Source organism: Pleurodeles waltl, chromosome 4_2 (genome assembly GCF_031143425.1).
Source record: "Pleurodeles waltl isolate 20211129_DDA chromosome 4_2, aPleWal1.hap1.20221129, whole genome shotgun sequence".
In the NCBI taxonomy this organism is placed as follows: domain Eukaryota; kingdom Metazoa; phylum Chordata; class Amphibia; order Caudata; family Salamandridae; genus Pleurodeles; species Pleurodeles waltl.
In genome coordinates this window covers 93,372,296-93,397,590 of record NC_090443.1, presented here as the reverse complement: position 1 = coordinate 93,397,590, position 25,295 = coordinate 93,372,296, and the positions used below count along the sequence as shown (strand labels likewise).

General features: G+C 45.8%; 1 protein-coding gene across 1 annotated transcript in view; it reads right to left on the bottom strand.

Annotated features, from left to right (window-relative positions):
• KIF5A (kinesin family member 5A) overlaps window positions 1-25,295 on the bottom strand; it is a 602,234-nt gene that overhangs the window by 210,034 nt on the left and 366,905 nt on the right. The window contains exons 11-13 of the mRNA XM_069230811.1: window positions 21,975-22,123; window positions 7,197-7,369; window positions 4,270-4,338 (exon numbers count right to left, since the gene is read on the bottom strand). Coding sequence (XP_069086912.1) covers window positions 4,270-4,338; window positions 7,197-7,369; window positions 21,975-22,123 — 391 coding nt within the window. The remainder of the gene's footprint in view (window positions 1-4,269; window positions 4,339-7,196; window positions 7,370-21,974; window positions 22,124-25,295) is intronic.

Here is a 25,295-nt window from a genome sequence, read left to right as displayed (position 1 = left end):
TACAGGTAATGAATCCCATTTTTCCTTCATCTCTTCCTCAGGGGGGCAGACTGAGACACGTTGTACACAATTAGGCCAAGATTTCTTCGGATTGCTGGGTGCTTGATGAAATGTGAGGCTATCGCATAGAACTGTCCCATCCCCTATCCAGCCTTCCCTTCCCCCTCCTCTCCTTTTTCCTGACATGTCTTTTATAGACTCCCAAATTCTAGAGCTGTTGACAATACAGGCTATTGCACCCACATCTCAGTACCCACAGGTTTTTGGAAGCAATGGGTTTCTGGTTCAGAATGGTGGAGGTCAGACACTTCAATCCCTTTGTGGTTTATCGCCTTTTCAAAATGGAAGGCATCCACCTGCTGTGAGACCTGCTTCAGGAGCGAGAATGGATGGTTTGTCTCGATTTAAAGGATGCCTACCTCTCGGTCCCCATTTTCCGTCGCACAGATGGTTTCTTCAATTCCGCTGAAGAGGTCAGTTGTACGAGTACCGGACCCTTCCTTTTGGTCAGTCATCACCAAAATCTTCAAACCAGCGGTGGTCCGCTTATGGGAGATGGGGGCTCTCATGATCATCTATCTAGACAACATGCTTATCTTAGTGCAAAACAAAAGCCAGCAAATTACGCTGACTTAGGCAGTGACTCTTCTTCAAGATCTGGGGTTTGTGATCAATACCAAAACATCTGTGATGATCCTCTCACAACAGGTAGAGTTCTAGGGGCTTCAGGTGGATTACATCAGAGCCCAATTGCTGCCCCCCCAAAAGGAAATCCATCAAAAAGGGATGAGATCTACTCTGTCCAAACAGATGGTGCCTTTAAGATCCCTAGCTCAGATTGTGGGATTGCTGGTGTCTTAAATCCAGGCTGTGTTCAAGGGTCCATTACAAAACAGGGCTGTTCAACGTTTGAAGACTCATTACCTGCAACAGGGTTTCAGTTACGATCATCTGGTTCCATTGACACCTGAGACCCAGGAGGAGCTTCAGTGTAGGCTCCTACATATGGATGCATGGAATGGCAAAGCCATTTCACCCCCCCCTGGCGTGGTCTGATGCCCGTCGATGGGGCTGGGGAGTGCGATGCGGAGAATTTTAAGCTGGCGATCGATGGTCGTCAAAGGATTAATACTTCACATCAACTGTTTAGAGCTCCTGGCAGCCTCCTTTGCCATACAGCCCCTTTCTCCTGTCAAAAGCAATTGCTGCATCCCCTTGCAGATGGACAATGTCTCCGCAGTTCGTTACATCAATTGATTGGGGGGGCCAGGTCCTGCCTCCTGGTGATCAATGCCTGAGAATTTTGGCTCTTCAGCCTCTCCCAGAAGATAACAGTGATAGTGGAGTTCCTTTCGGGCAAGGACAACCTACTGGCAGATTGGAATTCCAGGTTCCTTGTGGATTACAGTGACTGGAAACTCCATCCTCGTCTCTTCCAGAAGATTTTGTTTTCCCTGGGGCAGTGTCAGGTGGATCTTTTTGCTTCACACTTAATGGTTAACCGAAAAAATCTTACAGTTGGAGACCGGATCCTATGGCGGTGGCAACGGATACTTTTCTGCAGAATTGGGCTGGGTCGGTGAATTATGCATTCCCTCCTTCACCATGGTCCCGAGGGTGGCGGCTCAAGCCAGACGTCAGATAGCAACCCTTGTTCTGGTTACTCCGGTGTGGAAAACACAGTCTTGGTTTCCGACCCTTCTAGAAATGTCATTTGCTCTTTCCATTCTTCTTCTGATCTTCCTGCATCTTCTCTTGGATCCGGTGGGATCCCTGCACCCTCTGGTTCTTCAGAACCAATTGACTCACATAGTTTGGAAGATCTCGGGAGACATGGACAAATTGCAGGTCTTTCATCAGTGGTTGTCGATTTTCTACAACAGGCTTGGGCTCCCTCCACCCACAAATGATACTCTTCTGCATGGAAGAGATGGGTGGGTTGGTACCTTCAAATGTAGGTGGATCCGGTGGGATCTGAGTTAAATGATATTCTACAGAGCTGCTGGTCTTCTTGAAACATGCTGGGTGGGATCAACAGCTAAAACAGCATAAAAACAATTGAGCCCCCTTCCTTAATAGATATCAAGTGATCTGTCTGCAGGAAACAAGGAAAACTTTGGCAATGTTATTGCAAAATTAAACAGTCTGGAAGAACCAGCCACAAAAGGTCCAAAGGGAAGACCATGTGGTACAAGCCACAGACGAGCCAGATGACGTTTTTCTTCTTGCTTGTGCAGTTTTCAAAAGAAAACAAACAAAAATCTTTGAAAAGTCACTCTATACAAGTGCTAATTCGACAAAGTAAAGGAATTGCTGTAACAAATATGAATAAAGTAGGAAATTTGCACTTAACTATTCCTTCTTCCGCTGACCCTGCCATTTTAATAACATGCAGAACAAATACATGAAACTATGTCAGGCAGTCTGCCGCCTGATGAATTTTGCATTGTCATAGTATAACACGAGTGCACTTTCCATACTACACTGTATGCTTTATATCTTGTTAATGTTTTGTACTGTCTCTACTGAAGCATAGTGTTTCTGAAATAGTTTTGTATGTTAAGTCAGGGAAAGCGGCTGATATTATTACTATGTAAACTGATTTCTCTGTTTTACATTTACGTTTTTTCCATGGAGAACAACACATATGCACCTTTTAATTCATGTAGTATGCTGGAAAGCTGTTTACTACAATTATAGATCAACTTTTGTGATGTGATCGCACTCGGATGACCGCATTTATTTCTAGAAAGATGTCTTATTTAATACCAGGGCAGTTTACTGGATTTTTGTAAAGTGTGAGTCAAGATCATTGAACACACTAAAAGGCTGTAATAATTTAGCTCTTGAAACACAAATATGCTGTGAGCACTGTCCATTCCTGTCACTGTTAAGACACGAGTTAACTCTTTTGCTGAACCACAGACTGTGCGACCAGAAACCTGGACTAAAATTCCACCTTCCACACCAGGCCGAATTGTGAGAGTCTGGGCAAACAACTCTGTGTCACTGTGATTGTCTTTAACTGCAAACTTTCTAAACAAATGTACGAGTAAATTAGTGTAATGGTTAGCAGTACACAAAAATGACATATTAGTGCAATGTATCAGGTAAAATATAAACATTCAAAATAATTAATTATTTAAAAATATTTTAAGTCGAGTGCTCATTTGTTTATATGTTTACTTGCTTTTAGATTTTCATTGTAACAGGGTGCTTGGTGCTTAAGCCTCTTAATCATAATGTATTTACCTGGTATAAATTGATCTAAGCATGCAGTCACCGGTCACTTATAATTTAGGTCCCTTCGATTGGATCCCTTGGATTTTAAAAAGGGAAAGGACTTGTGTAGGAGAGAATCTCACTTTTGTATGATTAGTGTTTTCCATGCTCTAGTCCTTGGGAGTGGTTACTTACTTCTCAATGATTTTTAGTAGAAAATGGGAAACATAATACAAATAAGACCATTTATTATCTGTCCATATTAAAGGAGTAACCGTCTTCAGTTCCATAAGGTCTGGTTAGCCAAAACGAATATGTAATATATGTGTTGCCTTGGGTATATTGGTTTGTTTCTAGTAATTTAAGGTTAAAGGCTGTCAACACTTCTATAATGGCGTGTACATCTGAATATTGATGGTTATCATAATGTATGTTAAGATCACCCATTACTATCAAATGGTCGGTATTCATTAAACCTAAAGGCGTTTCATCTGTTAAAGAGAGTATGAAGTTGTTAAAAGTCCTGGAGGTCTATTAATCAATATACATTTAATGGTAGATGATTCAGACAACGTAATAGGGAACGGTATATCCTGCATTAGAGATGTCTGGGATTGAATATTGGTCTTAACTTTATTTAATATTATAGCTTAATACATATGCATCAAAAGTAAGAGATACTTGACATTATGAGGACCTTAAATTTGGGTCACACATTATTATTCTTACTTTTCACCGAAGTATGCTACAACATATGTCAATATGTGTAACATGTAGTGCTTGTGCTCTATTGTTTACATTGAGCACTATGAATGCATTACTGAATGACAGGTATTTACAATGACTCATGTTCTACATAAAGGTTTGAATGGACAACAAGAACTACATGCAACATGTTTAAGCACCTAAAGCACAAATTACGCACCAGCAGATAACGTTGGTGTCAGTAGGCTTAGTGGATCTGGAATTTAGTATTTTTAGTTTCAGACTAGGTTAAACCTCCCCCCACCAGATCCTGCATGTCCCAGGCCCTTTAGGCCCTCCTACCTCCTCCTGGTCCAACATCTGCTGCTTCAGCTTCTCTACCAGCTGGCTCTGCTGATTGAGCTCATCATCCTGGGCACAGAGGAGAGAAATGAGAGGGTTTGAGAGCGAAGGGGTTAGATGAGAAGATCTCCAACCACTGCAAGTTTTACGCTGTTCAAAAACACATTCAGCCAACTATGCTCCCTTCACTCATTGGCTTGAAAGTAAGTTGCATGGAAGCTACATTTGGCATACAGATTTGAAACTCACTTCTGCTAGCTCTGCACCAAACTATATCGCTCCTTCTGTCTGGCAAATCTAAAAACCTACTTTCTGCATTAATCCTCCAGCATACAGATCAGGTACTCACGAAAATGGTCTAACTCCTTTGCTCTCTTGATTTATCACTAAAGACACATTGTGTAGGGAGTGTCTGATTTTGGCAATACACAAACAAGATTCTTTAATTATTAGGAATAATTTCTGTGCATATACAAATCAATCTCAGGTGACATTAAGGTACAAAAATATACAAACATCTCTTTTTTCAAACATGTTGTTTTTGCTCAATGTTAGTGTTAAAGACGTAAAAAAGCATTGCTTATTTTTTCACTGCTGGGGGTTACACAAAGGCTGCCTTACAAACAACCCATCTTTCTCAGAAAGAAAGAGCTTTCCAGAATACATCCCCCGCAGTGTCTGCATGGAGTGGGTGACATCTCACACTCACCTTAGAAACAAATACCTGTATCCTTGCACAGCATGCACTTAAACAACATTACTCTAAAAGAATGCACTCATCTGAGGCTGCTTTTTCATGATAGGCCTAGTATGTTCTTTCAAGAACACTGCACATGGACTTATATAAAGAACAGCAGCAATCTGAATATTTAGGTAACTCTACGAAACAACTTTTTGATTTGAGAGTTTCCCCCTTGCCTCGACTTTCAGTGAAAAAACAGATCCTGTTCCTTGACTTGCTCTACTTATGAGAAAACAACTTTTTTCTAAATTGGACATTCCTCCCATTGCTTCTTCTGGTGACTTCCCTTCAACTGGTGTCCATGGTGTTAAAGCAGTGCTAAATTTGCAAAGAATGAAAAACATAAAGTACCAGGGCCCGTCACTGAAGGCCACTGCAGCGTGCATCACCCAGTACCCATGCCAGCACTGCCAATGACAGAACAAACACAACTAATAACAATCTTACTCTACAAGTCTGACAAGTTAGACCATTTTCAGGCCACCCAAAGCTATAATGGTGGTGCGAACAGCAGGAATTATTCATTTTTAATGGATATGATTTATTAAACACGGTTGTTGTTCTCATTTTAAAATTAGACAGACAGTGCCACCATGTGGTGGACCGTCACTAGAGCCAGTGCTGAGAATTAAGTGGTGGTGCCAAGCATCAAATACCACCAGCTCAAATTAACCTCTGTGTTAAAGCTGTGATCTATGCCTTCTGGCCATTGCTGCATCACATACCGAAGGATATGAGTATGTCGACTCCATCTAATTGTTCTTAGACCTGATCAATCTGAAAACATTTTTTGCAAGCAGTGAAACATGTCAGCTTTTTCTGAACAAACTCCTGTTTATCGATTTTATACTTTTGTGTCTGCACACTTTAAACAAATGTATTCTCGTAGCTGAGCTTTTAAAGCTAAGAGCAAGTTATGGACTCTTAGTTGCACATCACTTTACTTTGGGGTGAGCAAAGATAGGGAATGAGTATAGGTCAGCAACAGCGCTGATTGAGGTGAGGTGCAGACAGTGCTAACTGCAAGGTGTAGGGATAAAACACACTACATCAGTAGAACAGTCATCCTCCTTATTTTTTAAATTTACTTACGTTGACTTGTAGTTTGCTATTTTATAGGCAACAACAATGAAGAGAAACCCGGTAGACTGCAGTACCGAGGCTCAGCTGTCCCTGTATCCATGGACGTCATTTAGGGATCGCCAGAGGTCGCTGCTGCGACCCCCATTTTGGCCCTTGCAAATCCTGACACTGCCTCTGCGACCCCTGAACCTCAGAGGTGGCAAAATGAAGTGCCAAGAACACAGGGGAAGCTCGTTCTTATAGACGTTGCTTGGGGCTCCACTGTCTTGTTTTCAATAAAGAAAATTATTACACTAATAGTGAATAATACATTATTTACTATTAATGTAATAAAAATGGAGTACATTTAGCTGGAATATGATCCTCTTTGGTAGTTGAGGTAAGTACAAAACACTTTTAAATGTATGTTGTGTGCATGCTTGCGGCTGAGAGTGTGCTTATGTAAAATAGAGTGTGTGTATGAGTGAATGTGTCTTTATGGAAGCATGTGTCTGTGTGCATGAACGTAAAGATGAAATGGCGTGTGATGTCACTTCCGCTACCCCTGGAATTTTGGTGAATTGACGCCAATGCCTGTTTTGAGCAATTTCTCCCCTTGGCTTCTTTGATACGCTATTATTTAACACCCCGTCGAAGATGTAGCACAACCCCCATTGGGGAATAATACCCATTGCCACCTCAATAAAGTATTTCTGATTATCGACTCCACTAGCAGACCATGACCCTTAACTCGACTCCTCCAGGAGATGCTTGTACCTCAGACATCCCCTAGGTGATAATGGCCATGTATCTTGTCACCTTAGCAGCAAGGCTCCTAATCCCACTGGCTGTGTCACTATGCAACAAATCTTGTAACTACACGCTGTGTGACCAATGTCTTACTATACCAGAGAAAAAGGTATTCCGCTCCAGAGAATGACCTCCTTATTTAACACCCAAAACAACATCTCTGCATGTTCACAAATAGCCAGAAAGCAGATTTTATCTGTAAAAAACTATAATACCGACTTCACAGTCAGACAGCAAAGTGGGATCCTTCGACCTGTTCTTCCAAGAGCATAGAGAGCCTTTGTACACTGTAGCTGTTCTAGAAGACACTTACCTTGTCATCCAGCTGTTTGTACATCTTACGTATCTCCTCTTCATACTTCTGCCTCTCTTCCTCTGAGATCCGGATGACGATGGAGGAGTTGTCATTGACTGGGGTCTCGTCACATGTCTCTGGAACCAGCTTCTCATCATCGATGAGTTGTTCGGTCTCAGGCACATTCTCTCCTTAAAAAAGAGACCAAGTAGAAAAGGTGTGAGGAACATATAAATGGCACCAACCATAACACCAGAACAACTCTACTGAGTCGGCAAAACAGCAAAGAAGAGCATAGCCAGTCCTGTCTTGTGAAGGCTTGCAAAGATCTCCTGCTGGGAAAGCATTGGTCTAGAATAGCTTAACTATTGGGGCAGAACAGTTAATCACTGAAAGGACCCAGTTAGCTTCCGCCTGTCAGCCCCGTACAAGTCAAATATGTATGTCTATCCTAATGTTAGGTTCCTCAAGTGGAAAAGTTACATATGCCGGGCAGTGAGACCAGTACCTTCCAGGAGAAATTTCAGTTTAGATATCACCAGATCCCATTAGCCAATACCATGAACACAAATGTTTACTTTTAGCTTATTCAGCCCGTGATGCAATTTGGGAATCCTGAATAGGGTTCTTTGTAGTGATTAGCTGCCAGTCAAATGTCCACCTGAACCCCTAAAGGGAGATGGCTTTGCTAGCCATATAGTACGGGTTGTGATCAACTTGTTCCCTCCTCAAACAACTTGACGTGACCGCAATCTTGGCCTCCGTGGATGCAGAAACACATTGAACTGCCTTACCCAGCAACTTAAGTGCGAGCAGTCTCTCTAGAGTATATTTGTTCATTTTTATCTAAAAGCAGTGGGTGGAGAGATGGAATTTTATAACATGTACTGTTTCGGTGGGCTGTGGTATTGACAGGACTCAGCCTTATGCTCCTCGTCTTAAATGATTAAATGAGATCTTTCTTTGACATTCTCGGGAGCATCTGCCTTCCATAAAACTGCCATGGCAGTTTAATCCTGCCTAATTACTTCCATTTGAATCCCATGACCAGCTAGGATTTCTGTCAATGCCCTAACCCCCCCCCCCACACTCTGCCTGAAATGATCCTGAATACTCCACTACAACTGGTACTACAGTAATACACCAGGTCACAAGGTAACTCCCAAGGACAGAGGTGATGGATGGAATGCTTGCAAAATTGTTAGCCATTGGCAATAGCTTGGGTTGTATTTCAGTGCTTTATTTGTTGTGCACTGAGCCACTCTACACAGAAAACAAACTTATGCAAATCAGACTTGGGCCTCCTACAGTACCAGTGGGCCCTGGTGGGGTCCATTGTTGAAATGCAGCTTGATTTTCAAGTTTACTGTATCAAGTCGATAACTCGGCAAAAAAGATGAGCTGCAATACAGCCCTGAATGACTGCAACTGTCCGAGACTTTTTGCAAGCATTCCGCGCATCAGCTTTCTGTTTCTGAGGTATTTATCCTTCCAGCATTCCATGGAGAAAAGGCTTTCATCAGACTGTACATGAAGAACAATCTCAATCTAAAAATCTCGCAGTGTAGGGACATTAAAAAGCGCAGTACTTGATTTACCGACCAATAAGAGAAATCTCCGTGTTCAAATGCCCACTGGTATCGATATCAAATCAAAGGACAAAACCAACTGAGTGAGCAGAGGTGCCTCTGAATAATCTCAGAAATATTCCTGGTCCTCTCTCACAGCCCCAAACATAAAGGCTTGTTATACATTGGGCAATGCTAGCCCACTCAATCGTTTGAAACCTCCCTACTTCTTCGCCTTGGGCCACCCCCATGACTGGCCTTGCAAAGACTTCAGAGGGAAAATAATGATCTCCACTTAGAGCAGCAGGAGCTTCAGGGTCTCTTCAAAGCTTTTGATTAAGCCTGCTCTTTTCCAAATCCTAGAAAATTGTACTAGAGGGAAAAGACTAATGAGTTTTGTCAGCAGTTCAACCTGTGTTTCCCACCATCTCCCTCTGCCCTGGCCCTGCCACTAAAATTCTTGTTCAACCCCCACTGCCTGCCAGACATCTTGGGGGGAAACACAGGGTGTGTCAGCTAATTACAGTGGCTGTTCCTGCACATCGCGTGCATCATGATCATTAACCGGGCCTTTCCATACTGCTCATATTTTTTGCAGCAGCGTGGTGGGTGAAACTTCAGAATGTCATTTCATGCACTCCAGAACTGTATTTAAGTGGGAGACCCCTGAAACTTTTAACCCTATAATGGCATTTTACCTTTCTGAGCATGTTTGAAGCCATATTTTTGAAACACACCAAACTTTGCTAAAGATTGAGTTATTGAGTTAGTTAGGTTTGCGCTCATTTGGCGGAAAGAATAAACATCAATCCTAGCTAGAGACCATACTTTTTTCCAAATCAACATTGCTTTCATGTAAATTCGTCTTTCAGCATGCAGTTTAGCCATAGCACCCTGTTCATTATCCGACCCTGGAAAAAGCAGCCACGATCTGTGGAGGAAGAGAGGCTGGCAGGTGAGCTGTGTGAGAAACTCCAGGGTGTCTCCCATCAAGAGAGGGGGAGTGGACATCTGTGACAATTAGGTTGCAAGGCAAGTGAAAATGACTCTTCGTTTACAGAATCAATCTAGAGATGCACTAAAGCATTTCTCCTGGAGTCCCAAGCCTTTTTAGGTCGAGCCTACCAAAAAACAGACCTACTCTCTACTTACCAAGAACGTATAATGAGCTTAAAGCACACCCATTACATACCATTGGTTATCTTTATAGTTACTCTCATTTGCTTGCTTGTTATTCAATGGCTTGCCTTGCCCTTCTTGTGTTTGTCCCTCCTCTGGAGCATACCCACTTTACATGTGTCCTTCCGCTGCTCACTTTTAAGAAACTACTTTTTTTTTGCTTAAGTACTTCATGAGAGTGTATCTGTTTCCAGTTGTCTCCCTGCGGTGCTCCTCCCCCCCCCACGTTCTGTGTTGTTCTTTATCATCCATGTGCTCCCACCACTCCTTTTTGTGCCCACAAATGTGCTTCTCTCCTATGTGTTTCTCTCTCCCATCTCATATATCTATCTGTCACCCATCTGCGTTTCCCCTATTCCACCGTATTGCTCTCCCTTGTGTGCTGTTTTCCCTTGTCTTCCCTCTATGCTTCCCGACACACCTACATCCCTATTTTTGAATTAAAAAAGAGCTTTTATCCACACTTCTTTAAATTCACAATCCAGTATGGATCGTTAAATGAAAAAAAGACACTCTTGTTCTTTTGTAGGCATATAAATGTGTAATGATGCTTACACATACATACAAAATAATCAGACCACAATATTGGACTTTTCCCCCTGCATTTTTGATCATAAACTGGACAGTCAAGAGCTTTTGCCTCAGTGGAAGCACTGAGTTTCCACCTCAAAGGCTACAAGAGGCAAAGAGTCAACTCAGCCGCTTCACAAAAGTCTGATGATCTCTATGCACTGGCCTTACCTGAGAGTGTTTACAGGTGGATTGACAGAAGATATGATTTAAGTTGTGTTGGTAGTGGTGCTGGAATAATTTTCAGAGTGGAGGTGCTACCATCAATGTTACTTCACTAGACCCATAACTACTGTGAAACATCCAAGCGTAACACAAAGAACAAGTTTAGCATTTGAGCTGCACCCATTTGGCAAGAAAGTGGTGCAGGTGTAGTATATATCTGACAGTGCATTTTGCCGCATACTGTCAAAAATATGTTTCCTATGCATGATGTGGTAGCATACTGTCATTTACAAACATCACATTCTCCCCTGAAATGGGCACTAATTTTGCACAGACATACAGATTTATTGATAAAACTATATAGCACACAAACAACATTGGGTGGAAATCATTGAATATTTGTCATTTACGCATCACTAAGTAAAGTGGCTTGATTTTTCCTGATCCTATTAAAATGATTTTTTCAATCATACTTCAGAATAAAAAAAAAATGAAAATGTTACATTTTTGCATTTCTACCTGCTAACAAGTTTCAAAATATTTGTACAGTTAATTTATGGGTATTTATATGTTGTGTGTTATGAAAAACTGACATCCTACAGACTTTCCTTTCTTACCAGCAAGATCGTCACATAGTTTTGTTTTACATAATCCTCATACTTTGCAGTGAGATAAAAGAAAATGAAACACCAATCTCAGTGTTAAAAGAAGCAGCAATTTATCAGAAGACATAACCTGACACCTTTGCCTTTGGACTCACAGCAAATGTGGCATGATAAAAACACATTTTGAAGGCATCTTTGTTGCTCTTTCACTTTCGGAAGTCCAGCATGGTCATTTTGGAGGTGCTGCAGCACCTCCAGCCCCCTACGTTTTGTGCCTATGAGTGTCGGCATGTACTGCTGCTGAGCATTACTTCATGCATGCTGGAAGTATGGACATAGAGGCACCACAGACGTTGGCATATGTTTCATGTAACATGTGATTGCAATAATGTCAAAGTTAAATATGCATTTACCAAGAAACAGTCATCCCTTTCATTATGCCTGGGGGACATTTCCAGCCCACTTGCAAAAACGCGCTTCCTGGAAGTCCTAGTACACCCGTTCAATAAAATGCAATGTTGTTGTTTACCACTACAATATAAATTCATCTGGATGTGAGCCTGTCCTCGGAAGTTGTCAGTAAAAGGATGTCTCACTTCATCGTGAAGTGTGCTCGCACAGAAGCACACATAGCCACGCTTGCTTCAGTCAGAAAAGAACTGTCGCATTCTCAGTGCCCCTAAAAGCATCCAATGTAGCCGAGTCCGTGTTTTGATGTAGCAGAACATTAGTCTGGATGTCTGAGTCGCAACAGAAATGCACCAGGGGCGTTGTTTCCCGAGGGAGCAAAGCCAGTGTTGAGCCTGTTCCAGCAAATTAAAAAAGACAACTTTTCCAGAAGTCATTCTAGGCAGGCTGGTCAAGAAATAGCGTAATTTCCATTAGCAGCATACGTCAAATGTTCAGTTTCTGACTAATCTTATTTTAGTGTGAGATAAAGAGCTGTATTTAAAATAACAGCAGTTTGTTTGTAGTTTGACATAACACATTGGGAAACTATTTCCTCTTGATAAAGAATGCCTCCCTGGTTCCTTCCCTGACAGATGTTTGGAAAATTGTTCTCACCTATGTTAGGTTCATCTTGGATGAAAACCTCTATGGTTGAATTTAAGATCTGTGATGGTTATTTTGGAACTCTACCCCTGCCCTTAAACCTTTTCTTAGCTTTCAATGGAAATGTATCAAAAAGACTTGAGAAAGTAGTTGGAGCTTTAGTGTATCAGGGACAGATGCCATCACTCTGTACCAGGTGCAGTAAAGGGTCACTTTAACACAAGTATGGTCAGACAGCATGGGTTGTGGCGCACTGTGCAATTTACCCCTTCAGTGACACATTTGCACACTCTTCTGCGTCACTGATAAATTGCTGCTGCAAGAAGCCCACACCATTTGAGGTTGGGAGGTTTAGAGGCCACTGACTAACTAGCAACACTCGCAAGGGACTCCCCGAGAAAGTTGTAGTTGCTACAAACCATTTCATTGTACGTTGAGCTCATCAGACAGTCTGGTTGCAAAAGATCTGTTGTTGGCTTACCTGGTAGTTCATCCTGCTCAGTGCTTACCATTGGTTGGTTTATTGTCGCTCTCATTTCCTTACTTCTTATTCAATCGCTTTCCATGATGCATCTTGTCAACCAGTCCCTCCTTTGGAGCATAGGCTCTTCACCATCGGTTGGAGTGGCTGGCTTTCATACATTCCACTGCTGTTTTTTAGACTATTTTTTCTTTTAGGTAAAGCACTTCATGTGAGTGCAGGTGTTTTTAAGTTGCCTCTCTCATGTGCTTCTCCCCCCACTGGCATTTGTACTGATCTGTCTTGCCTGTGAACTTCTCTCCCCTCAACAACACTTGTGCTGCTCTCTCTCAACAGTGGTCTTTCTGTCCTGCTGACTGTGTTGTACTATCTCACCCATGTACTTCTCCCTTTGTTTATGTATTGTTCACCATCGCCAACAATTATTGGCAAAATCAAAAAGTATCAAAGGAGCTACCTCTTCATTTTGCCAATGATTGTTCTCAATGCATCTTTTGATTGGTAAAATAGTTTGATATTTTGATCTCTTGCGTTCATCTTGGGATAACCTGCTATTAACATGTTCCAATCTAGGCACAACAGCTGGAACAGTAGCTGGATTACTCATGTTCTTTTTGGCTTGCTCATAAGAATCTTTCCTTCTGCTCGGAGATGGTCTATAATAGGAATCACTCAGGAAGCCTTTTTAGAGGGTCTCACAAACTTTACTGGACCTATTGGACCAACAAGGGAAAAACAAAGTACTTCAGTGCCTTTCAATGAGCATGTGAAACCTGCCAATGTCATCATGCAATGAGACCACTGGAGGCGGCCCTTATTCTCTGGGAGGTTCTCTGGGAGGTGGGGTGGACACTAAATAGTTGTCCCACTCATGATATTCAGTAAGAGGGAATCTGTCAAAGATTTCTCCTTCTTCACCCTCTATACCATTGACATCAGAGTCTTGGTCTTCAGGTAGTGGAGATGGCACTTGTGGTGAATATGGCAATGGAGGTCGCAGTTCTTGTGACAATGTGGGAGAAAGTGACTGGCATGGTTGAGTTTGCTGTGGAAGCACAAGCTGCTAAGCCTGGGTTGGCCTAGGCAAAACTGGTGGCTGGCTATGACATTGCCAGAAATCTGGCAGGGTAATCTGCCATCAGAGATTGAAGCAGATCCAACAGGACTTGCATCATTGGTAGCTCATTGCATCTTGCCCTAGTATAATCTTTCTCATAACATGGGTCATAATGTCTGTCATAAAGTGGGTTACAATATTCATGATGAGCATCCTCCCCTGGTACGAAGATGGGTGCACCTACACTGAGTACTGCTCCTCTTATTCAAAGTCACTATCATCATCTTGACATTTGACATAAATGTCTGCCAGTCGATGGGCAGGACTAAAGGGACCTCCCTGAGCAGACTCTTCATCTCCACCTTCAACGTTGGTTCTAAGAGACAATGGCTTATGTATTAGCCTGCAGTAATGTGACCTTAATGCACAAAGGGAATACTGGAGCAGGTGAAGCTGAGATTGCGGTTGTCAACAACGGAATTTCCACAGACTGTAACATCTTTGAAGAAGGAATCTTTAGTAAAATAAGGAAAGGCAGCTTTGCTCCATGATGAGGTTGCTGTAGGTGGGGTTGTTGACGGTGCAGTCATCGATGGTGTGGATGTTGATTGTGACCTCACTGATGGAGTGGTCATTGATGGTTTAATTGGAGAAGAAAGTTTTGATGTACTGGTCATGTCAATGAGGGGGATTCACCACTAAACTAAATGTATTTTAATTGTTCCTATAGATGATTGTGGTTGGGCATTGTACAAGAGGCTTCCACCTCGGTAACAGAGAATGATTCAAGAATGGGAATAATGAGAGATCCAATGCTGGAGAACTTAAGTTTTATTTATTTCCGTTATTGAGTAGCATTTGTTAGTAAACTTTCCTTTTTTAGAAGGTTTAAATAGAGAACCACCTTTAAATGTGTGGAGATTGTTGCAATATGGCAAAAAGATGTCCCTTTGGGTGCATTTACACTAGACCACTACTTGAACTGAGAGCATTAATAAACTTTCAAGAAAAGCAGAGGACAAGGACTATGAACTATCCATGTAGATTTTGGTGGATATTGGAACATGTTGCATGCTAGCTCATGAAAAGTAGAGAGATGAACGTGAATTTCTGTTCATGAAGGCTTCTGGATTGAATCGTTGAGAGGAGATAATAGATAAAGAAGAATTAATTGGGGATTTCCTAATTTTATTCATGTTTATAGACAACTCTCAAGAAGCTGGAATAGTTGAAATAAGTTAAAGATTAGGTAGTACTAGGTAATTTGTATGGAAGGAGGGCGGTGTGTTGTATTCAATATTGAAAGTACATATACACTAAGGATTTGTAAGAAATATGATGCTGTAATCCATTGAGGATTAAAAATGTTTCCATGAAACCAGTAGTTAAGGAGGAGCACAGAAGGGAAATGCTGGTGGCTTTGCTCATGTGCTGTTAACCCAGCCAATCCTCTCTCCCAAATTCTGCGTCTGAAAAAATCAAATTTCCTCCTTTGGTTTTGTTTCATTATTTAGCAACACATTGTAATGCTACCTGTATTTAACCACCGGTTTCATCTTGACCACTGACTCCATTTTGTGCTTAGCCACAAACGCCGCCACATTGTTGGCACAGGTATTTTTCCGCGCACAGCCTGTTAACCTCTTTTCGCTTTTCTCACCTGGGAAGCAAACAAAACATGGGGGAGGCAATACTCAAAAGAATGTACCAGGCTGACAATGTTTATTTTAGAGCAGGGTACAGCTCAGTCTTGAAAATACACAGTGAGGTCTGGCCAGTCTCTAGTGTGTTTTTTAACACTGACCTGGTACGGCCAGTGCTTCAAATCATTAACATTTATAAAGCGCGCTACTCACCCGTGCGGGTCTCAAGGCGCTAGGGGGAAGGGGTTACTGCTGCTCGAAGAGCCAGGTCTTGAGAAGTCTCCGGAATGCGGAGTGGTCCTGGGTGGTCCTGAGGATGTTGGGGAGGGTGTTCCAAGTCTTGGCCGCCAGGTAGGAGAAGGACCTCCCACCCGCCGTGGAGCGGCGGATGCGAGGGACGGCGGCGAGAGCGAGGCTGGTGGAGCGGAGAAGACGGGTGGGAGCGTAGAAGCTGAGGCGACGGTTGAGGTATTCTGGTCCCTTGTTGTGGAGGGCTTTGTGTGCGTGGGTGAGGAGACGGAAGGTGATCCTTTTGCTGACGGGAAGCCAGTGCAGGTGTCTCAGGTGTGCAGAGATGTGGCTGTTGCGGGGTATGTTGAGGATGAGGCGGGCGGAGGCGTTTTGAATTCGTTGCAGACGTTTCTGGAGTTTAGCAGTGGTTCCAGCGTAAAGGGTGTTGCAGTAGTCCAGGCGGCTTGTGACGAGGGCGTGGGTCACGGTCTTTCTGGTGTCGGCGGGGATCCAGCGGAAGATCTTTCGGAGCATGCGGAGGGTGAGGAAGCAGGAGGATGATACGGCGTTGACTTGTTTGGTCATGGTGAGAAGAGGGTCCAAGATGAAGCCGAGGTTGCGTGCGTGGTCTGAGGGGGTCGGTGCGGTGCCCAGGGCCATGGGCCACCAGGAGTCGTCCCAGGCGGTCGGGGTGTTACCGAGGATGAGGACTTCCGTTTTGTCTGAGTTCAGTTTCAGACGGCTGAGTTTCATCCAATCTGCAACGTCCTTCATTCCATCTTGCAGGTTGGTCTTGGCGTTGGTGGGGTCCTTGGTGAGGTAAAGTATCAGTTGAGTGTCGTCGGTGTAGGAGGTGATGATGATGCTGTGTTTGCATACGATGTCGGCGAGGGGGCTCATGTAGACATTGAAGAGTGTCGGGCTGAGCAAGGAGCCTTGTGGGACGCCGCAAATGATCTCGGTGGGGTCTGAGCGAAAAGGTGGAAGGTAGACTCTTTGGGAGCGGTTGGAGAGGAAGGAGGCGATCCAGTCCAGGGCCTGGCCTTGGATCCCGGTGGAGCGGAGGCGGGTTATTAGGGTGCGGTGACAGATGGTGTCGAAGGCAGCCGAGAGGTCGAGGAGGATGAGGGCGACTGTTTCTCCGTTGTCCATCAGGGTTCTGATGTCGTCTGTGACTGAGATGAGGGCGGTTTCTGTGCTGTGGTTGGCTCGGAATCCGGACTGAGAGGGGTCGAGAAGGTTGTTGTCTTCAAGGAAGTTGGTAAGCTGCTTGTTGACGGTCTTCTCTATGACTTTGGCAGGGAAGGGGAGGAGCGAGATGGGGTGGAAGTTCTTCAGGTCGCTTGGGTCAGCAGTAGGTTTCTTCAGTAGGGCGTTGACTTCAGCGTGTTTCCAGCTCTCGCGGAAGGTAGCAGACGAAAACGAGGTGTTGATGATGGTCTGGAGGTGCGGGGCGATGATGTTGTCGGCTTTATTGAAGATGAAGTGTGGACAGGGGTCCGAGGGGGCACCGGAGTGGATGGAGTTCATGGTGGCTTTGGTCTCTTCTGTGTTGATGTGGGTCCAGGCGTTGAGGGTGATGGCTGGGGGTGTGGGTTCTGTGGTGGTCGGCTGGGTCTGGTGTCCGAAGCTGTCGTGTAGGTCGGTAATCTTACGATGGAAGAAGGTGGCGAGGGAGTTGCAGAGGTCTTGTGAGGGCGTGATGGCGTTGGCGTTGGGGTTGGAGAGCTCTTCAACAATGTTGAAGAGTTCTCTGCTGTTGTGGCTGTTTTTGTCCCGTCTGTCTGTGAAGAAATTCCTTTTGGCTGCGCGGATCAGGTGATGGTGTTCGCGGGTAGCATTCTTGAGGGCAGTCATGTTGTCTGCGGTGTGGTCCTTACGCCAGGCTTTCTCGAGGGTGCGACAAGTTTTCTTTGATTCCTTAAGGGTGTTAGAGAACCAGAGAGGTTTTTTGGTGTTGGACTGTCTTGGAGGGCGTCTGAGGGGAGCGAGGTTGTCTACGCAGTTGGTGATCCAGTTCGTGAGGCTGAGGGCTGCGTCGTTGGGGTCGGCGGAGAAGGTGGGTTGGTTGTCGATGAGGGTGGAGAGAAGCTGTTCTTCGGGGATTTTGTTCCACTGTCGACGTGGGATGGGTTGTGTGCGGAGGTGGCTAGTCTCGCGTCGGAAGGTGAAGTGGACACATCTGTGGTCGGTCCAGTGTAGAGCGTAGGCGTGGCTGAAGGATACGTGTTTGCTGGCGGAGAAGATGGGGTCGAGCGTGTGTCAGGTGATGTGGGTGGGGGTGTTCACCAGTTGCTTGAGGCCGAGGTTGGCGAGGTTGTCGAGCAGGGCGGTGGTGTTGGGGTCATTGTTCTGTTCCAGATGGAAGTTGAGGTCGCCGAGGAGGATGTTGTCCGGCGAAGCGAGTGCGTGCGGGGAGATAAAGTCGGTGATGGAGTCGCTGAAGAGGGCGCGCAGTCCGGGGGGGCGGTAGATGAGGGATCCTCTAAGGGTGGTCCTGGGGTCTGTGCGGATCTGGAAGTGCAGGTGTTCGGCAGCGAGGGGGGTGTCTTCGGTGGTGGTGGTGACGTTGATGGAGTCTTTGAAGACGATGGCGATACCTCCTCCTACCTGGTTGGTGCGGTCTTTCCTGGAAATCTTGTAGCCTTCGGGGATGGCTATGGCGATGTCGGGGGCCGAGGAGGCGTTCATCCAGGTCTCAGTGATGAAGGTGACGTCTGGTGCAGTGGAGTCCAGGAGGTCCCAGAGTTCAACGGCGTGCTTGTGGACGGATCGTGCGTTGATCAGGATGCATTTGAGGTGGTTGATGGCACGTGGGCTGGCGGTCGTGGTGGTTTCGTGGTGGAAGGTAAGTTTGCAGGTGTGACATGCGAAGGGTCTGTGGGTACGTTTCGGGTTGGCTTGGAAGCAGGTGCTGGAACGCCCTGGGTTGAGGGCGTGGAGGGTGATGGGATCGTAGCGGTGCAGCGGGGTTTGGGAGTGCTGAGGGCCAGGGGTCGTGGCGCTGAGTGCGGGCCAGGCGCGGACGGGTGCAGATGTGCTTGCCTTTGGCGCGCCAGAGGGAGGAGGGGAGGAGGGGTCAGCTGGGGGCGGGGGACGGGAGTGGGGCGACGAATGGGAGCTGGGGGGGGCGGGGGCGTGCAGGAGGTGGCGGCGGGAAAGCGGAGGGAGGGGAGACAGGTAGAGGGGAGAAAAGATGGGGGAAGGGGGGTTAAGGGTGGCGGGGAGTTTAGGAAGAAAGTTTAGGAGGAAAGTTAGGAAGATAGGGGAGGGGGGTTACCGAGGTGGAGGTGAGTGAGGGTGAGAGATAGAAGATAGGGGGTTACAGAGGTGGAGGTGAGTGAGGGTGAGAGATAGAAGGGTAAACAGATAGGAAGATAGGGGGGGTTACAGAGGAGGTGGCGAGTGAGGGAGAAAGATGGAAAGATAGGTAGATAGGGGCCTTACAGAGGGGGTGGCGAGTGAGGGAGGTCAGAGAGACGAGTCAGGAGCAGGAGGGCAGACGCGGGAAGATCCAAAAAGAAGGTGAAAGAAGAAGAGGAGCAGAAGAGAGAAGAGCAGAAGAGAGAAGATCACAGAAGAAGGTAAAGAAGAAGAGGAGCGGAAGATCAGAAGAGAGAAGATCACAGAAGAAGGTAAAGAAGAAGAGGAGCGGAAGATCAGAAGAGAGAAGATCACAGAAGAAGGTAAAGAAGAAGAGGAGCAGAAGAGCAGAAGAGAGAAGATCACAGAAGAAGGTAAAGAAGAAGAGGAGCGACGAGCAGCAGAGAGAAGAGCCAAGAAGAGGGACACAGAAGAAGAAAGCACACGCAGGACGCGGGGCAGAGGAGAAAGAAAGAAGCACACAGGAGAAGAACACAGATGAAGACTGAAGACGGGGAGCAGGGAAGAAAGAAGAGTACAGATGAAGAATACAGAAGAGCACAGAGGAAGATCAGAGATGAAGAAAAGAAGCAGGAGAGGAGGTGAGTAGCGCGGGGCAGGGTGAGGGGCTGGGCGGTGGGGGGGGTACTTACTGTGAATTCGCTGGGCTTGCTAGGAGGTCTCAGGAGCCTGGGCTGGTGGAGCTGCAGCGGCAGGGGGAGCGACCTACCCTTGGGTCAAGGGTCGCTAACTCTGTCGCGCAGCGGCCGCCATAAGAGGGAGGGGGGGAGGGGTGAGCTGGGGGCGGGGGACGGGAGTGGGGCGACGAATGGGAGCTGGGGGGGCGGGGGCGTGCAGGAGGTGGCGGTGGGAAAGCGGAGGGAGGGGGGACAGGTAGAGAGGAGAAAAGATGGGGGAGGGGGGGTTAAGGGTGGCGGGGAGTTTAGGAAGAAAGTTTAGGAGGAAAGTTAGGAAGATAGGGAGGGGGGGTTACCGAGGTGGAGGTGAGTGAGGGTGAGAGATAGAAGATAGGGGGTTACAGAGGTGGAGGTGAGTGAGGGTGAGAGATAGAAGGGTAAACGGATAGGAAGATAGGGGGGGTTACAGAGGAGGTGGAGAGTGAGGGAGAAAGATAGAAAGATAGGTAGATAGGGGCCTTACAGAGGGGGTGGCGAGTGAGGGAGGTCAGAGAGACGAGTCAGGAGCAGGAGGGCAGACGCGGGAAGATCCAAGAAGAAGGTGAAAGAAGAAGAGGAGCAGAAGAGAGAAGAGCAGAAGAGAGAAGATCACAGAAGAAGGTAAAGAAGAAGAGGAGCGGAAGGTCAGAAGAGAGAAGATCACAGAAGAAGGTAAAGAAGAAGAGGAGCGGAAGATCAGAAGAGAGAAGATCACAGAAGAAGGTAAAGAAGAAGAGGAGCAGAAGAGCAGAAGAGAGAAGAGCCAAGAAGAGGGACACAGAAGAAGAAAGCACACGCAGGTTGTGGTGCAGAGGAGAGAGAAAGAAGCACACAGGAGAAGAACACAGATGAAGACTGAAGACGGGGAGCAGGGAAGAAAGAAGAGTACAGATGAAGAATACAGAAGAGCACAGAGGAAGATGAGAGATGAAGAAAAGAAGCAGGAGAGGAGGTGAGTAGCGCGGGGCAGGGCGAGGGGCTGGGCGGTGGGGGGGGGGTACTTACTGTGAATTCGCTGGGCTTGCTAGGAGGTCTCAGGAGCCTGGGCTGGTGGAGCTGCAGCGGCAGGGGGAGCGACCTACCCTTGGGTCAAGGGTCGCTACTGAATTTCACAACTTACTCAAAGGGAGGGGGATTTCTAGAACCTTCCTCTTAAGTTTGTTTAAAGTATATAAGATGGGGACGCTTGACACTGAGGGAAGAACAAACTCAACTCTGAGGGTGGACGCATTGCTCAGAGTAAAATCCTATTGGTGTTGTTCTCTTTTGTCTCAGTTGTGACGAGTTCCACAACTTGACGTTGGCAGACAAAGGATGGATTCAAGCCCCATGGTGATGCATCTTTAATTCTTAATATCTAGCTTTGTTATATACATGCATAAATACTATCACTGTAAATATATATTCCTTGTTGATGTATTGCATTTTATTTGATTATTATTATTTCAGTGCTGAGATTATTTTAAGAGTTGCACATGTGCTACTGTATTCACATTAAGTGCTCACGTTATTATCTTTGTGTAACCTGCGAAGTGCCTTAATAAATTAATTACTCAGACTAAGAGTGTTGTATTCTTTGCATTCCTTTCACCTCCCTCCCTCTCGGTCTGAAGCAAAGCAGAACACACAAACATTCAAAACCTATTTCCTCTTATAGGCAGCAGTCACAAAGAAGATAGTTGAAATAAAGTGTGCTGTAATTAGACAATATACTTCAAAATAGAGTTCAAATGAAATATTACTACTCGCGTCATATCTGAGAAGTTCCTCACTGTTGAAAGTGTATAGGAGTAATCGTGTTTGGTTAGCACATTGGTCAACAAGGCGAGAGACCCCACACAAAAGGCCTATTGTTGGTGGCCTCCGAGGAAATGAAAGGACAAACAGTCACAAAGGAATGCTTGGGGGGGCCTATGGTGCAAGCATTTTCAGGATAACATCACTGGTCAGCACACTAACCAAAATAGGAAATGTGTACCAGCAAGGCATGCCTCCTTTCCTAAATTAATTTCTCAAAGTCATGCTTTTCCAATCCAGACCCTATTCAGCAAAAGCACTCTGTAGATTCACATTCCATGTGTTTGGCTTATGGGACTACCTCCAGAAGGCAACTACAAAAGTATTGAGTTCCCAGTTTTAGTAACCCATGGTATGAAACTACACCATGTTTGGCAAACTGTGCCATTGTCTCTTGTTTAACCTACCATTTCGCCAACGGTTCAGTTCGGCCTCTAATTTCAACATGGCTTCTTTCATTGTCTTGTTCTTTTCCTTCTCCTTTTCATACTTCTTCTTCCACTGCTCCGCGGTCAGCTCCAGGTTGACAGATGCAGTGTTCTTGATAGTCTTGGCCCTGAAAAAATAGCAGGATTTTGTTAATCTTTGCAACACAACACACAAGGCCACTTTGTGATTATACTATCACTGAGCAAAGGTGTAGTTTTACATGCCTGGAAAGAATAATGATCAGGTAGGAAAGGTTACTTGCTTGTCAGAAATTGTGCTAATTTTATTCCATGATTTTTATTGTTGCTTTATTTTTTAATAAAGCTAATACCTTTATGTGCCTTAACATACATCAATACATTTTCCTCTATTTTATTGTAGTGGTAGCCTAATTTTAAATCTAACACAGCAATGCATTAATTTGAGAAAGCTGATAAACTGGCACTTGTTTGTATTTCTTTATCTAATTCCAACAACTTCTGGCTTTCGTTCTCATGAGAAGAATCTACTATTTGCTTGTTTCACTTAAGGAAACAGTTTTGATCATGTGGTTTTTCTTCCATTTACTTATGTTGAGAAAAGTATATAAGAATGAGCATGCAATGTATGAAAATTTAGCATTATTAGCTCTAAAGTAATTTGAGTTTATGCTCTGGTGCACTGAAGAACAAGTTACTTACCTTCGGTACTGCCTTATCTGGTAGAGACCGTATCTAGCTGCAGATTCCTTACCATAGTGTTTCTCCAGGCGTCAGACTGGATCAGGATTTCTTTTTGTAAGCAGTACCCCTACGCGCCGGTAGGTGGTGTTGTTTGGCTCCACTTGCGTCATCGGCAATAGCCATGCCGGACTTGATGTCAGCGGCACCTATATAGGCACCACCTAGGCGCACTGACATCAGTTTCTTTTCACTACTTTCCAAGCCAGAAGCGTGAAATGAGGAACACGGATCACTGGTTTGGAAAACTAGGGTCCTACCAGGGGAGAAACCCTGTCCCTAGATATCTGTTCTGGTCGGTAAGGAATCTGGAGTTAGATATAGGGGGTCATTACAACAAAGCTGTAACCGCCATGCGGTCGTCAATGCGGCCACACTACCGCGGTGCCCATTTGGACATCCCCGCTGGGCCGGCGGGCGGAAGCCAAGTTGCCGCCCGCCGGCCCAGTGGGGATGTGGGCCGCAACATGGGAGCCGGCTCCAAATGGAGCCGGCGGTGTTGCGGCCGTGCGACCGGTGCAGTTGCACCCGTCGCGCTTTTCACTGTCTGCATAACAGACAGTGAAAAGCCTCATGGAGCCCTGTCAGGGGGCCCCTGCACTGCCCATGCCAGTGGCATGGGCAGTGCAGGGGCCCCCAGGGGCCCCACGACTCCCTGTACCGCCATCCTTTTCCTGGCGGTTCAGACCGCCAGGAAAAGGCTGACGGTCTGGGACTCGTGATCCCCTGGGCACCGGTGCGACCGCGGCGCTACCGCCGTGGTCGTAATATGCCAGGAAGCACCGCCAGCCTGTTTGCGGTGCTTCCGTCGAAACAGCCCTGGCGGTCTTGGACCGCCAGGGTTGTAATGACCCCCATAGTCTCTACAAGATAAGGCATTACCAAAGGTAAGTAACTTGTTCATCTGATAGAGACTTCTAGCCACAGATTCCTTACCTTAGCATAGATACCCAAGCAATACCATCCCCAGAGGTGGGTCCGCTGACAAATTTCAGACGAGAAAGCCCTGCAGGACCAAACGGGAAAAGTGCCCATCCCTACGGACCTAAGTGTCCAAGCAGTAGTGTTTTGTGAACATGAGCAAAGAGGCCCACATTGCTACCTGACAGATATCCAGGACCAGAACCTCACGTGCTATAGAAGTGGTTGTAGCTTTGGCTCTGGTGGAATAAGCATGCAAGCGCTCAGGGCATTGCTTTTTGGCCAGCACATATTACATCTTAATGCAAAGTATCACCCATCTGGAGATGGTCTGCTTCTGCACGACCCATCCTTTCCTCACACCAACATACCCCAGAGTTGGTCATCCACCTGGAACTCTTTTGTTTGAGCAAGGTAGATCGATAACACTCTTTTTGGGTCCAGACTGTGGAGTTGCTCCTCTTCTTTAGAGGGATATTGAGCAGCATAAAAAGTAGGCAGGGTGATAAACTGGCCTACATGAAATGTAGTGACCACTTTCAGAAGAAAGGAGGCTTCTGTACGAAGCACCAGTTTGTCAGGATAGATGGTGGGGTAAGGAGACTTGAATAACAAGGCCTGAAGCTCATTCACGTTGGGGACTCGAAGAGGGGGCTGGTCAGGCAACCGAAAAAGGCAGAGATAGTAGAGGGATAGCCTTTAAGATGCCTAGAGCAGAGCCCTGCTGGGCAAGCAAGAGAATGGAAGGCAGAACTTGGGAAAGAGGGGCAGAAAAGGAATCAATTTCTTCTTCTGCGTGTCATGCCACAAATTGTTTCCAACAGCAGGTGTATACCGTCTTGGTGGAGAGCCACTTGGCTGCCAAGAGGACATCACAGACTTTGGAAGGAAGGTCAAAAGCTGTCTATTGCTGCCACTCAATCTCCATGCGAAAACGCAGAGTCTGTACAGGTTCGAGTGGAGGACCCTCCCCTGCTGCTGGGATAGAAGATCCTCCCGAATGGGCAGCCTTATCGAAAGACTGAAGGAAGGCTATGCTCAGTGGCTCTTGATATCAGACTCTCTGTGCCCAGTCTGGGTCATTCTTGATCTTCTTGAGAACTCGTGGCAGGAGTACTATGGGCAGAAAGGCTTACAAGAGGTCTGCGCTCCTCTCGAGACGAAAAGCGTCTCCGAGCAAAAGCTACCTTGGAAACTCCAGCACGCCAAACTGCTGACATTGCGCATTCTATGAGGGGATAAACAGATCTAACAAAGGCTCTCCCTATTGCTGAAAGAGACCTTACTTTGGATGGAGACCCTATTCATGATCACTAGGCATCTTTGGCTGAGATTGTCTATCCTGGCATTCAGAGAGTCCACTAGGTGTTGAACTACCAGGGGTATGCCCTGATGTTCCAACTATGTCCAGAGACGAAAGGCCTCTTGAGTAAGGGTCCACAACCCCACCCTGCCCTGTTTGTTGCAGTACCACATGCCAGTGGTGTTGTCCGTGAACACATGCGGTAGCCTTCTCTTGATGGTAGAAAGGCTTTTAAAGGCAAACGGATAATATGGAGCTCCAGCAGACTGATGTGAAGTCTGGATTCCACTGGAGACCACAGTCCTCTGATCTTCACCTCTCCCAGATGGCCCCCCCATCCATGAATGACACATCTG